General features: G+C 38.2%; 1 protein-coding gene across 1 annotated transcript in view; it reads left to right on the top strand.

Moving 5' to 3' along the window:
* The window catches only part of SNAP91 (synaptosome associated protein 91), a 158,382-nt gene extending 146,111 nt beyond the window's left edge, over window positions 1-12,271 (top strand). Inside the window, exons 26-29 of the mRNA XM_061131620.1 lie at window positions 3,173-3,256; window positions 4,285-4,389; window positions 8,552-8,654; window positions 10,912-12,271. Coding sequence (XP_060987603.1) covers window positions 3,173-3,256; window positions 4,285-4,389; window positions 8,552-8,644 — 282 coding nt within the window. The 3' untranslated portion in view covers window positions 8,645-8,654; window positions 10,912-12,271. The remainder of the gene's footprint in view (window positions 1-3,172; window positions 3,257-4,284; window positions 4,390-8,551; window positions 8,655-10,911) is intronic.
* The last annotated feature ends 836 nt before the right edge of the window (window positions 12,272-13,107 follow it).

Raw genomic sequence — 13,107 nt, 5'->3', positions numbered from 1 at the left:
TGGGGTATCTCTTCACGGCTGCTCCAGCAAAGCGCAGTGGCTGCTCCTTCCCTTGGACATGGGGTAGCTCCTCCCCACCGCCACTCCTAACCTTGTTGCGAGTTATTTGTAAATGCCCTTTATCAGTTGTAGGAATTCCTCTTCTATTTCTAGTTTATTTAGTGTTGTTGTGTCATGAATGGATTGTGGGTTTTGTCAAATGCTTTTTCTGCATGTACTGAGATCAGTTTTTCTTTTATTTCTTATATTATTATAATATGATTTATTACATTAACTGATCCAACCTTACATTCCTGGAATAAATCTCACTTGGTCATGGTGTGTAAATCTTTTAATATGCTGCTAGATGTCGTATGCTATCAATTTGTTGAGAATTTTTATATTGATATTTGTAAAGAATTTGGGTGTAGTTTTCTTATGATGTCCTTGTGTGTATTTGGCATCACAGTAATACCAGTATCAAAGAATGATTAGAAAATGTTCCTTTTCTGTTTCTTTGAGAGCTTGAGAAGGATTAATATTAATTCTTCTTTGTACCTTTAATAGAATGGACCAGTGAAGCCATCTGATTCTGGACTTCTCTGTGATCAAAAGTTTTTGACTACTAACTCAGTCTCTTTACTTGCTATATATCTATTTAGATTTTTTTTGTTTCTTCTTGAGTCGGGTTTGGTAGTTTGTGTCTTTCTTGGAGTTTGATTGTTACATCTAGATTATCTAATGGTTTAGCATATAATTTCTTATAATATATCCTTTTAATTCTTTTTATTTCTATAAGATTGGTAATAATATCTCCACTTCCTTTCCTGATTTTGGTCATTTAGGTTTCTCTTTTTTCTTGTCTACTTGAAAGTTTATTCATTTTATTGATCTTTTCAGAGGTCTTGTCTTTCCTCTTTTGTTTTCCCATTCTTTTTTTCATTTTTCTCCACTCTAATTGTTTTTATTTCCTTTCTCTGCTCACTTTAGAATTAGTTCTTCTTTTTTGTAGTTTCTTATGGTAGAAGTTTAGATTATTGAGTTTAGATCTTTTTCCTGCATATGAGCTATATGTTCTTGTTTCTTTTCATATCTCATAATTTTTATATTGGAACCTGGATACGTTGAATATTATAATACGGCAGCACTGAAAATCATGTTCTACCCTTCCCCAAGGTTTGTTGTTGCTACTTTTTTTGTTATTGTTGTTTTGCTACTTTGGTAGAGGGAGTTATTTGCTTGTTTGTTTTGTCCTTTAGCTAATTGGTCAGCTGAGAATTAGGCAGATACTACTTAAACTCCTGGAACCAAAAATATCTCCCAGTCTTTGCAGAGGGGCTCTGCGTGTGTGTTAGGCATGACCTGAGACTCAACCAGGCAGGTTGCAACTCTGCCTTAGCAATCACTGCTGCTTGCTTAAAGCCTCCAAGTCAGCCCAGAGGCATCTCAAGTCTTTCCGGAGTATGTGCACAGCTATCTAATTTCCCAGGAGGATGTCTGGATTTTTCAAACCCTTAATCCTCAAAGCATCTCATTCTCCAGCCTTTCCTCTGAGCTTTTTGTTTAGGCTGCTGTTTGCTGTGACTGATATCCATTACCTGATACAGCAACAACTGAAAAATTTGCCTTTAAGTATTTTCCACAAATGTCTTCAGATAACAGCTTTAGCACTAGATGGGCTCCCAGTTTGACAAGATAACAGCAAGCCTTTTAAGCCAGTGTTTCTAGGGAGCCACCTAGACAAGAGACAAGACAAAGCAAATAATTAAAATATTTTCTGCTCCTTGTGATACTGTTCCTGGGAGTGTGTGCTGTTGTTTTCAAGGCTACAGCTGAACTGGAGGACAGTATAAATTTCAAGGGATTGCAGTAGGGTTAATTTTATGCCTAAGGGAAGTATTAGGGGTTTTGGTATATGACTGAAAACTCTCAAACCTGAGCCTGAAATGGGATATGTGAACAGCATTACATGTAGTCTTCTAAATGCTTCCTAAAACTTGGAGTTAATTCTGGTCTTTGTACAAATGTACAACAGTCAGAAGTCAGAGAGAAGCAAATATAACACAAAAAAAGAATAATATAAAAAACTGGGAATAAAACCACCATATGACCCAGCAATCCCACTACTAGGCATATATCCTGAGGAAATCAAAACTGAAAAAGATACATGTACCCTAATGTTCATTGCATCTCTACTTACAATAGCTAGAACATGGAAGCAACCTAGATGTCCATCGACAGATGACTGGGTAAAGAAGCTGTGGTACATATACACAATGGAATATTACTTGGCCATATAATATAATGCATTTGAGTCAGTTCTAATGAGGTGGATGAATCTAGAGCCTGTTATACAGAGTGAAGTCAGAAAGATAAACATTGTATACTAATGCATGTATATGGAATCTAGAAAGATGGTACCAATGAATTTATTTGCAGGGCAGCAATGGAGAAACAGACATAAAAAATAGACTTATGGACACGGGGAGGAAGGAGAGGATGAGATATATGGAGAGAGTAACATGGAAACTTATATTACCATATGTAAAATAGAGAGCCAATGGGAATTTGCTGTGTGGCTCAGCAAACTCAAATAGAGGCTCTGAAACAACCCAGAGGGGTGGGATGGGGAGGGAGATGAGGGGAGGTCCAAGAGGGAGGGGACATGTGTATACCTGTGGCTGACTCATGTTGATATTTGGCAGAAAACAACAATATTCTATAAGGCAATTATCCTTCAATTAAAAAATAAATTAATTTTTTTAAGTGGGGAGAAATGGAAACCAAGCTTTATACATGTCAATAAAAGCATTCCTCAAATTTCTAATTCAATGCCTATTGGAGAATATAACGATTAGACCAAAAAATGTTTAGAAAAACTTGACTTCTTTACATTGAAGGTGGCATAAGTAGGTAGAGAGCATAAGCTGAGCCCAAATAACTCCACAGTGGTGAACATCACGTTAGTAACCTTTGTATCACTGGCGTGGTGCTAGTCCTGTTTTTAAAATTGAAAACTGAAATTTGAAATTTCTTTATATCTTTACACATACTTAAGAGCATGCATTTAAAAGTTATATTCTGTCCTTTTAAAGCCATATTATATTGGTTCTTTTTGTTTGTTGGTTGTGTGTATGTGTGTGTGTGTGTGTGTATGTATGTGTCTGTGTGTGTGTTGTGGGTTTTTTGATAGCAAGGAGCTGTACCTCCAACCAGTTCAGTTCCTCCTGTTGCCGGGGCCCCATCTGTCGGACAGCCTGGAGCAGGGTTTGGAATGGTGAGTGATGACCTGTTTTAAAAATTGTAATCAGTACTTCTAAGGACTTCGCCAAATCCCAGATTAATTATAGAATGTAATTCTCCCCATAATGCAGTAGAATAGAATTTAAAAATTAAGTCATCTGCTTTAGACATAAAGTAGTCTACACAGGACATGATCAAGTCAGTTCTAAGACACTTAAAATAATTTTCCACCATCAAAATAATTTTTGTAGTGCACTGATAATGTCATTTTTGGAGTACTGTTTACCAAACCAGTGACCTGGGCTCTTAGCTCAATCATCAAAATCAGCTTTTCATCAGTATACTGACTTTTCACTTACCACTTTTATCACTAGCAAATTTTAGGGCCATTTTCCATAAAGAAACAAGTCTTTACCTCTTTAAGAACTATACAGACAGAAGATAGATAAACAACAGCAAAGCCTGGTTGGGGTAAGGATGGTGTCTGGCCAGCCAGGCTTCTCAGGCACCTCAGTGGTTCTCTGCCATCTGCCAGCCTCACAACACCCATCGTCCTAAATTACAAGTTGTAGGAACTTATCTGGTGGTCTGGAGTTTCCACGGTGGGCTCAGTGGCAAAGAATCTGCCTGCGTATGCAGGAGACACGGGTTCAATCCCTGGGTTGGGAAGATCCCCTGGAGGAAGAAATGGCAACCCTCTCCAGTTTTCTTGCCTGGGAAGTCCCATGGACAGAGGAGGACTACAGTCCATGGAGTCGCAAAGAGTCAGACACAATTGAGCGTGCACCCTGGCGGTCCAGTGGTTAAGAATCCACACTTCCATTGTAAGGGTGCATAGGTTCAGTCCCTGGTCGGGGAACTAAGATCCCCACATGCCACACAGCACAGCCAAAAACATAAATAAAAATAAATTTAAGTAAGCATCTTTTTAAAAAATTACAAGTGATACTTTTTCACAAACCTGGATTCCTCAGAAATTTTCTTTAACATATTAAAGACATAAACATCAGGGCACTGCCAGAGTGGACTGCACTCACACTGTGAACCCCTCTGCTTTTTCAGCCTCCGGCGGGGACAGGCATGCCCATGATGCCTCAGCAGCCTGTCATGTTTGCACAGCCCATGATGAGGGCACCCTTTGGAGTTGCAGCTGTACCTGGCACACAGGTCAGTTTTAATATGTCCACAAAAGAATAACATTAATTTGTAAGTGTAAACTGTCGTGTGACCAACAATTTAAAAATGTTTTTACCTGATGCCATCTCCTTGTTTGCTGCTTGGGAAGAAGTAAAGGGAACATGGAAGACAGGTGAACAGTGGTGACATTTAAAGGAAAGTGATAGAAAAAACTAACTGTCCTAAGGTCCCTCCCTTCCTTTCCTTGATTTGGAATGTTTCCTGAGAACTGCCAGGCGTTTAAAATATCTAGGCATTTATTCCAGGAAAAAATGAGTAGTTCTAATCCATTGTCTTACTACATGTTCCTAGAGTTAGCCAAAATTAAGGTTAGGGACACCATACTCCTGGCTGCTAAGTTTGCCCAAGACTAGTGACACTAACTGCAGTGAGTCTGCCAAACTGTAAAGCCTAGATCTTGGCATCTGGTCCCATCACTTCATGGCAAATGTATGGAGGAAAAATGGAAACAGTGACAGACTTTATTTCCTTGGGCTCCAAAATCACTGCAGATGGTGTCTGCAACCATGAAATTAAAAGACACTTGCTCCTTGGAAGAAAAGCTATGACCAACCTAGACAGCATATTAAAAAGCAGAGATATTAGAACTAAAAATAAAATAAAATAAATAAATAAAAAGCAGAGACATCACTTTACTGACAAAGTTCTGTCTAGTCAAAGCTATGGTTTTTCCAGTAGTCATGAACGGATGTGAGAGCTGAACCATAAAGAAGGCTGAGTGCTGAAGAATTGATATTTTCTATCTGTGGTGCTGGAGGACTCTTCGAGTCCCTTGGACAGCAGAGAGATCAAACCAGTCCATCCTAAAGAAAATCAACCCTGAATATTCATTGGAAGGGCTGATGCTGAAGCTGAAGCTCCAGTATTTTGGTCACCTGATGCAAAGAGCTAACTCACTGGAGAAGACCCTGTTGCTGGGAAAGATTGAGGCAGGAGGAGAAGGGGGCAACAGAGCGTGAGATGCTTGGATGGCATCACCGACTCAATGGACGTGAGTTTGAGCAAACTGCAGGAGCTGGTGAAGGACAGGGAAGCCTAGTGTGCTGCAGTCCGTGGGGTCACAGAGAGTCAGACACGACTGTGTGGCTGAACAACAGCAACCGCAAAGCCCGAAGGAGCAATTCCCACAAGACTGCCCTCATCAGACCCTTCAGGTCCCAAGGGCCACCCTCACCTCAGACCAGATGCCTGCAGATTTAAGGGTTCCCAGGACCACCCTCAGATTAGACAGTTTTCTAGAAAGACTCATAGAACTCAGGGAAGCACTAACTTTACAATGATAGTTTTATTGTAGTGAAAAGATACAAACAGATCCAGGCAAAAGAGATGCACTGGGCAAAGTCTGGGAGGATCCCACATGAAGCTGCTTTGTCCTCAGGGATGCATTATCCACCTGGTATCACTGTGTGAGGATACACATGCAATACTGCTAACCTGGGAAGCTTACCTGAGCTTCAGTATGCAGAGTTTATATTAAGCTCTCATTATATAGGAATGACTGACTGAATTATTTCTCACGCGGTTGAACTCCATCTCCAGCCTTTCTCCCTCCCTAAGGCCAGGTTCATATCCTGTGGCCCAAAGAAAGAACTGTTTAATCGCATGGTTGATTTTCTGGCATGGCCAGCGCCCAACCCTGAGTTACCTAGTTAGCATAAATTATCAGGTGTGGTGCCACAAACCCACTCTGAATAACAAAGACATTCCTATTACTAGGAAAATTCCAAAGGTTTAGAAGTTATCACTAGGGTCCAGGAAAAAGGGCAAACCTCTCTTAAGGTGAGGCCAAGTTTCTTACTATATAGCGTGCCACCTTTATTTGCAAAGATGCTAAAATATATGCACTTTGTTGAACTGTTTTGCTGCTAATAATGATGTTCATACGGATAAATCACCCTTTGTTTATTTCTCTCATAAATTGCCTGGCCCAAGTGAAGGTATATGTAGAACCAAAGAAGTTTTCACCATGTGAAATTGATTTAGGATGGAGGAAGAACATTGTAACTTCTAGCACTGTGCTGAGCACTCAAAACACATGGCTGAAATATATTTTAAGGATATCAGTAAATGATTTCGCTTCTATTGTATAATTTTTAAATTTACCATGTCTGTTTATATTGTCTCAGCCTCACAATAGGAATCCTGTTGTGAACCTTCTGAATGTACTTTAATCCCCTTTTCTTCCTTGGATCATCTCTAAATTCATTCTCTACCTGTTCCCAAAATTGGCTTTAGTTTCTTTACTTTAACCCTTCAAAAGTCATAATGACCGGGAGAGTGATATTGGGTGTCCAAAAAGATAAATTGAAAATGTAAGAGACTCCAGCCTTCAACGCCATCACCAAAGCACTGGCTTGCTGAGGAATTTGTTCTTCTGCTCTGAGATAATGAATGCTACCTAAAGTTGTTTGGGGTGGGGGAGGGTGGTGGGTGGGGAGTGGATATTAAGGGAGGTTTTGGTTTTCATAGTTGGGATTACAGTCAATCTAGATATATTTAAATTCCAAGAAAGAATCTCACTTATGAATATTTCCTTGATGGTTAAATATATCCATGACTACCACCTTTTTGAAAAAAAAAAGAAATCGAAAGGATGTTACTGAGATTTTTAAAAGTCTTATTGTATTTGGTGTGCTGAACACTTTAGAAATAATACAGTTTTGTTATATAAGTTAGTTTTCCTGCTTGATACCAGTGTTGCATAACATCAATTTGTTTACTTAATTCAAAGGATGAAAATGAAAAATAGATGATACAGTGAAAACTGTTTTAATCATTTAGTTGAATTTATGGCAATTTGGGAAATGCTATGCCATAGTTATTCAATTTCTAAGCTGTATTCCTACATCAGAGAAGAATCATAGCTGATTAGATATTAAATAAGAAAGCAAACATGAGTTAGTAGCTTTGGAAGACATAGAAGTTTTTCTTTACTGGTGTGTGGACTCTTGCACTGTAAATCACTTGGTTGGTGTCACAATGTCATATCACCTAATTATTAATTATGGACCAGTCCTTGAGTTTCTTATCTTCCAAACAACTTTGACCCTTTATATTTATTTTTTCCTGACCTTTCTATGAGATAGAATCCCAGTTTTAAAAATGGAACTTTGGCGGATACATACTACAGTTAATCAATAGGTCCTGGACAGAGGAACAAATCTAAAACTGCTTATTTCTGGAGCTTTGTTTACAGAACCAAAAAAGAAAACATACATCCCTGCCCTTCAATCCCATATTCCTGAGTTTCCATCTTGTTACAAGTGTAGAAGATTAATTAGCTCAAAGGATACATGTTAGTTACTGTTCTATGTAGACTCCATGACCTTTTTCAAGGCCTTGGACCATAACATTCCTGCAAAAGCCTATTCCCAAAACTTATGTTTGTCACACAATAGAATAAGTACTCATTAAACAGAAACAAGGTAAGTAAATTTTTGGTTGCTTTTGCTTCAGGTTTAGTATGATTCTTCTCTGTAGTGTCTAATAATTAATCTTCTCTACAAGCTGGACAGGCAAGGTTGGAATTCGGTGACATTCACAACTACACTATTTGCTCATCCAAAAACAAACAGTGCCCCCAGATTTGACAGGTGTTCACTTAAAATACTTTATATGAAATTCTAGTCTATTTAGCTAATATTTTAAAGTAATTTCTTAAGTGACTTTCTGCAAGCTGTTTTCTTTCCATTTTTCCTTCAAACTCACTCTCAGTTTGGGAAAAGTTGTTTATATTCCTTTATTAGTTTAGAGGTACTAATAACTCAAAGTCAAAATGCTTTGAATAGAGAAGTTGGTTTTTTTCACTATGTATTCATAGTAGCTTTAATGTGACTAGTTTTTCACATCTTCCCTAACTAATATCCATATTGTTCTACAAGAGTCCTCAAATTTTACTTTGGCTAAATTTGATGTCAAATAATTTCAAGGAAGCCAATATCCTTTGAAGTGTGTTTTTTAAATCCAAAATCTAAAACAACCCTGTGACTAAGTAGAACAAAGTAGATTTTGTAAACTTTTAGCCATCTAATCTTCTGCATGTTTGTTTTCTGTGGTATGTGCTTGGCCTAATGCTTATCTATCTCTGTTTGCTTTCTGTTTCCACTGTCTTGGGCTGGCTTTTCCTCCTTAGCTTTCTCCAAGCCCTACACCTGCCTCTCAGAGTCCCAAGAAACCTCCAGCAAAGGACCCATTAGCGGATCTTAACATCAAGGATTTCTTGTAAACAATTTAAGGTATCTAATAATGAGCTTTTCCTGTGGGCTTGTAATAGTGACCTATGCTATGCTTAGCTATTTTATTAGGTATAATATTTGTACTTCTCTGTCCTTAATACATATATGTAATAATAATTGTTTGAATGTGTATGCTTTTGAAATCCATATTGGAAGCTATCTTTGTCAGTGATTTTTTAATCTTACTTAATTTGCAAAACTAAGAGGGAGAGAAACCTCCAAATTGTCCTTACCCCGGAAAGCACACAGATTATACTAATAAAGCAAAAGGTTGCCCAAGCTACTTCATAAATTAGAAAATTACTAGTGCATTCTATGATGACTAGAATTTATAGAAAGGTAACATTTATAATACTTCGTTTAGAAATTGTCTAAGAATATATTTGGTGACAATTGTAATTTTATTTTGCTTATTCTTATTTGGCCTCATAAGTAAAACTTAGATTTATTACCCTTTGCATCTCTGCATTCAGGCAAAATTTTCGTTTCTAACATTCTAGTTTTAAATTTCTAATGTAATTTGTGAAATTACATTATGGCTAATAGAGGACTTATAGAAGGAAACTAATGAAGACAGCGATTTGCTGTTAACCCCAGAACCTGACACAGTGGATAGCTTCTCAACAAATATTAAGCTGGCCAAAAAGTTCATTCAAATTTTTCACGTTACAGAAAAACCAGAGCGAACTTTTTGGCCAGCCCAATACTTGCTGAATGTGGGTGAACACTAGTAATGATGCTTTTCATTTACACAGCATTTTTCGTTCTTTCCAGTAATTAACTCTTTGATCACCTCTGTTGGAGATCAAACCCTGCAGGATAAGCTAGCCAGATACTTTGGCCTGCATTTCACAGCAAAAGAAACTGTCCCTTGGCATTACGTGATTTGCCCAGGGTCACACTGGAAGAGAAGTATGAGCGTTGAAGTTTTTGAACCCGTGTCTGGTATTCTTTTTATCATAAATCTGCTGCTGCTGCTAAGCCGCATCAGTCATGTCCGACTCTGTGCGACCCCATAGACGGCAGCCCACCAGGCTTCCTCATCCCTGGGATTCTCCAGGCAAGAATACTGGAGCGGGTTGCCATTTCCTTCTCCAGTGCTTAAAAGTGAAAAGTGAAAGTGAAGTCGCTCAGTCATGTCCATCTCTTTGAGACCCCATGGACCGTAGCCTACCAGGCTCCTCTGTCCATGGGATTTTCCAGGCAAGAGTACTGGAGTGGGGTGCCAGTGCCTTCTCCGTATCGTACATCTACTATATATATATATTTAAACTTCCTGTTATGTCTGTGGCGACTTTTGTGGATTTCTGCCTTGTGATTTTTTTCCTCATACAACATTAATAATTTATCATTTTAAGGCCTTGACATCTCAGCCAAGTCATTCTCCTTGAGCCCAACTTTTCTGTTCCACTTTGGGCTGAATTGGGCTGAGGTAGGCATCATATAGATGCATAAATAAGACAACAAACACTTATTTCGTAGCAGCTGAAGTTTCAGAAATGACCAAGAGTGCAGCAGGAAGCAGCCTTTTATGCATTTGTTATTAAGAAGTGTTGCTGTCAGCATGTGCAGGAATTCTGAGAAGTGCCTGAAACAGAAGTGCTTGAGACACCCTCTGCTCTCAGAGTCACAGTCAAAAGAGAAAGAGAGACAGACACAGACTATGTTACAAAGGAGAGTTACCCCCATGCCTAAGCCTGAAGACCCCGGGAAGGGTTTCCTGGCAGAGATGACAGCATGGGAGATAGCAGGGAGGAGAGGGCGTGTAAATGAAGGCTTTGCATCACTGGGGATGTCTCCCCACTCTGTTCCGTCACTTGTACAACTACTTAGTGGCTCCTTGAAAACCTTAACTGAAAAGAACCCCAGAAAAGGGAGTCCCTGCCCCCACCTTTTTTTTTTTCACTGCCCTTTTTTAAGGTTAACTGTTTTAATTGATACTGAATGTCTTGCTAAGATTTTTTTCTAAGTATACTTGGAAATTGGATACTTTCTAAGTATCCAATTTCCAAATTTTGCCAATAGAATTTGCTTACTTAAATGAAGCTATACTTTGAAAAAAGGTTGTTGTTTTTTTTTCATTTTCCTGGATGAAATTTTAAGCTTGTCTTAAAGAATGGTGAAAAGTGTTTAAATGTGACTTTGGTAATATGAAGACCTGCTGTGTAAAACAGCGAAGTAACATTGCAAGGAAGGTAAAATGTTTGAGAACTACATAATACCATTTTCTAATTCAAGTGCTTTTTTATCTTTACAGCTGCAATTTTTGTGACTGAATAGGAAAAAAATTAATGACTTTGGAGACTTCAAGTAAAATTGACGCTCAGAGTTTCAAAGGGAGCCACCAGTACCAATCCCAATGCTTATTCATACCTTCTCTTCCAAACTGTAGCACAGCTGTGAAAGTGAACGTTAGGAATGTGTACTACCTTAGCTGTTATCCCTACTCTCAGAATTGTAGTGTATGTGGGTTCTTTCTGTGTTGCGTGATGTAAACAATGAATGGATGTTTCTGATGCCTTTAGTGCTCTCTGGACCTCGCCCATGGACGGATGATGCAGCTGTTGTGTGGTGAGCCATTGGGAAAGACGTGTCTGTGTTTTTGAGGGTTTCAATGTATATATAACTTTTGGACACACCTGAACTCTCCCCATAAATTCTCTTTTCTTCTGTATCTGCGTTACAAATATAGTGTGATAATATCAGATAGTACGGAAAACACTCTTAAATATACAGAACTTTTTTCGGTGTGGAGTACACTTTTCCAATCACAGGAACTTCAGCTGTGGTGGGAAATGTTTATTTTTGTGGCACTGTATATGTTAAGAAATTTTATTTTAAAAAAAAAATATAAAGGTTAATGTCCATAACAAATATTTCCCCTCAAAGCTACCTTAATCAAGAATGAAAAATCATATGGGAAGAATTCCATATTTAATCACTGCTGTGTTATCTATTTTAATTATGTTTGACAGGTTTTGCATCTAAATTAACCTACTTGTTCATTCTTGATTCAGTGCACTGAAAGTAAAGAAAGTCTGTTTCCATCTTGTCTGTGAAAATGCAATTTGAAATGTGCTATTCAAGTGATTATGAAGGCACCCCAAGGTATAGCTGTAATTTAAGGTTTACTGCAAATCTTTTTATTTTCTTGTGGGGTTTATGTACATCTGTTAATTTAGTATTTCTTTGTGTGTTCTGTAGACTAGTGTTCTTCCATCCCTCAATTGAGCTCAAAGTAGGTTTTGTTGTACCATTGTGACTAGAATTTAAACTAAATCAGAGAATTGTATTCTTTACTGTACATACTGTATTCTTTAATTTTTAAGTTGTTGTCATATTGTCTGTGCTGATGGCTTGGCTTAAGATTTTGATGCATACATGAGGTCACTGTTGATCAGTGTTGCTAGTGGCTTGGCCGCTCTTTGTTAAAGCATATTGGGTTGGAAAGGTGTTTGCCTTTTTTTCAAATTACTCAATAGATGTATGGTACCATTTAAAAGTGGTTGTATCTGAATTTACTGTGGGGATAACATACACTGTAATGGGGAAAAATTACCTAAAACCAATTTCAACATGGCTTTTCTTTGTATTTCAGTTCAAAAATCCAGTGCATGTACGCCCTCTGAGATGCAATAAACACCTTGAACAAAGAAAATGCAAACATCATCTTTCTCTCTTTGATTATTTTTTATGGGAAAAAGTCTGTTTCAGATGACACACATATAATATACAAAATATTGCAAGTGTTAAACCATTTAGGATGAGAAATACTGTCTGTGCCAACATAGTTTTGATTCTTTTTCAGTAAAGTCAAAGTAAGGAAAAAAAGAACCATTTTAATCAGCTGTCATTAAACTTGGGACTCCATGGCTGCTGCCAAATAAATTGAAACCCCATATTACAAAAAAGAAAAGGATGAACTTCCTTTTAAAATATGCAATTAAATTCTTATTTTTGCATGAATTTTCCGTGGAAGTTGAAGAGTTAATGACCTAACTATGATAGGTCCTAGTTTCCATGCTCATAGGCCTCCTTTGTGGCTCAGCTGGTAAGGAATCCGCCTGCAATGCGGGAGACCTGGGTTCAGTCCCTAGGTTGGGAAGATCCCCTGGGGAAGGGAAAGGCTGCTCACTCTAGTATTCTGGGCTGGAGAACTCCATGGATTGTATAGCCCATGGGTTCGCAAAGAGTTGGACACGACTGAGCAACTTTCACTTTGCTTACACACTCACACACTGGCGTGCGCAGATACTCAGACACAAAATCTAGATTAGCTAGTTTTAGTAAATTTGCATGACTTGATGCCTATAACTAGATTGTTACAATGTCTCAAAAAGTAGTCCAATCTCAAATGTAAGTGTTCCTCAAGTAGAAAGTGAAAGTGAAAGTCTCTCAGTCAAGTCTGACTCTTTATGACCCCATGGATTATACAGTCCATGGAATTCTCCAG

This window comes from Dama dama, chromosome 28, assembly GCF_033118175.1.
Source record: "Dama dama isolate Ldn47 chromosome 28, ASM3311817v1, whole genome shotgun sequence".
Taxonomy (NCBI): Eukaryota; Metazoa; Chordata; class Mammalia; order Artiodactyla; family Cervidae; genus Dama; species Dama dama.
The sequence above is the reverse complement of the archived record's forward strand: the minus strand, read 5'-3'. Positions and strand labels throughout refer to the sequence as shown.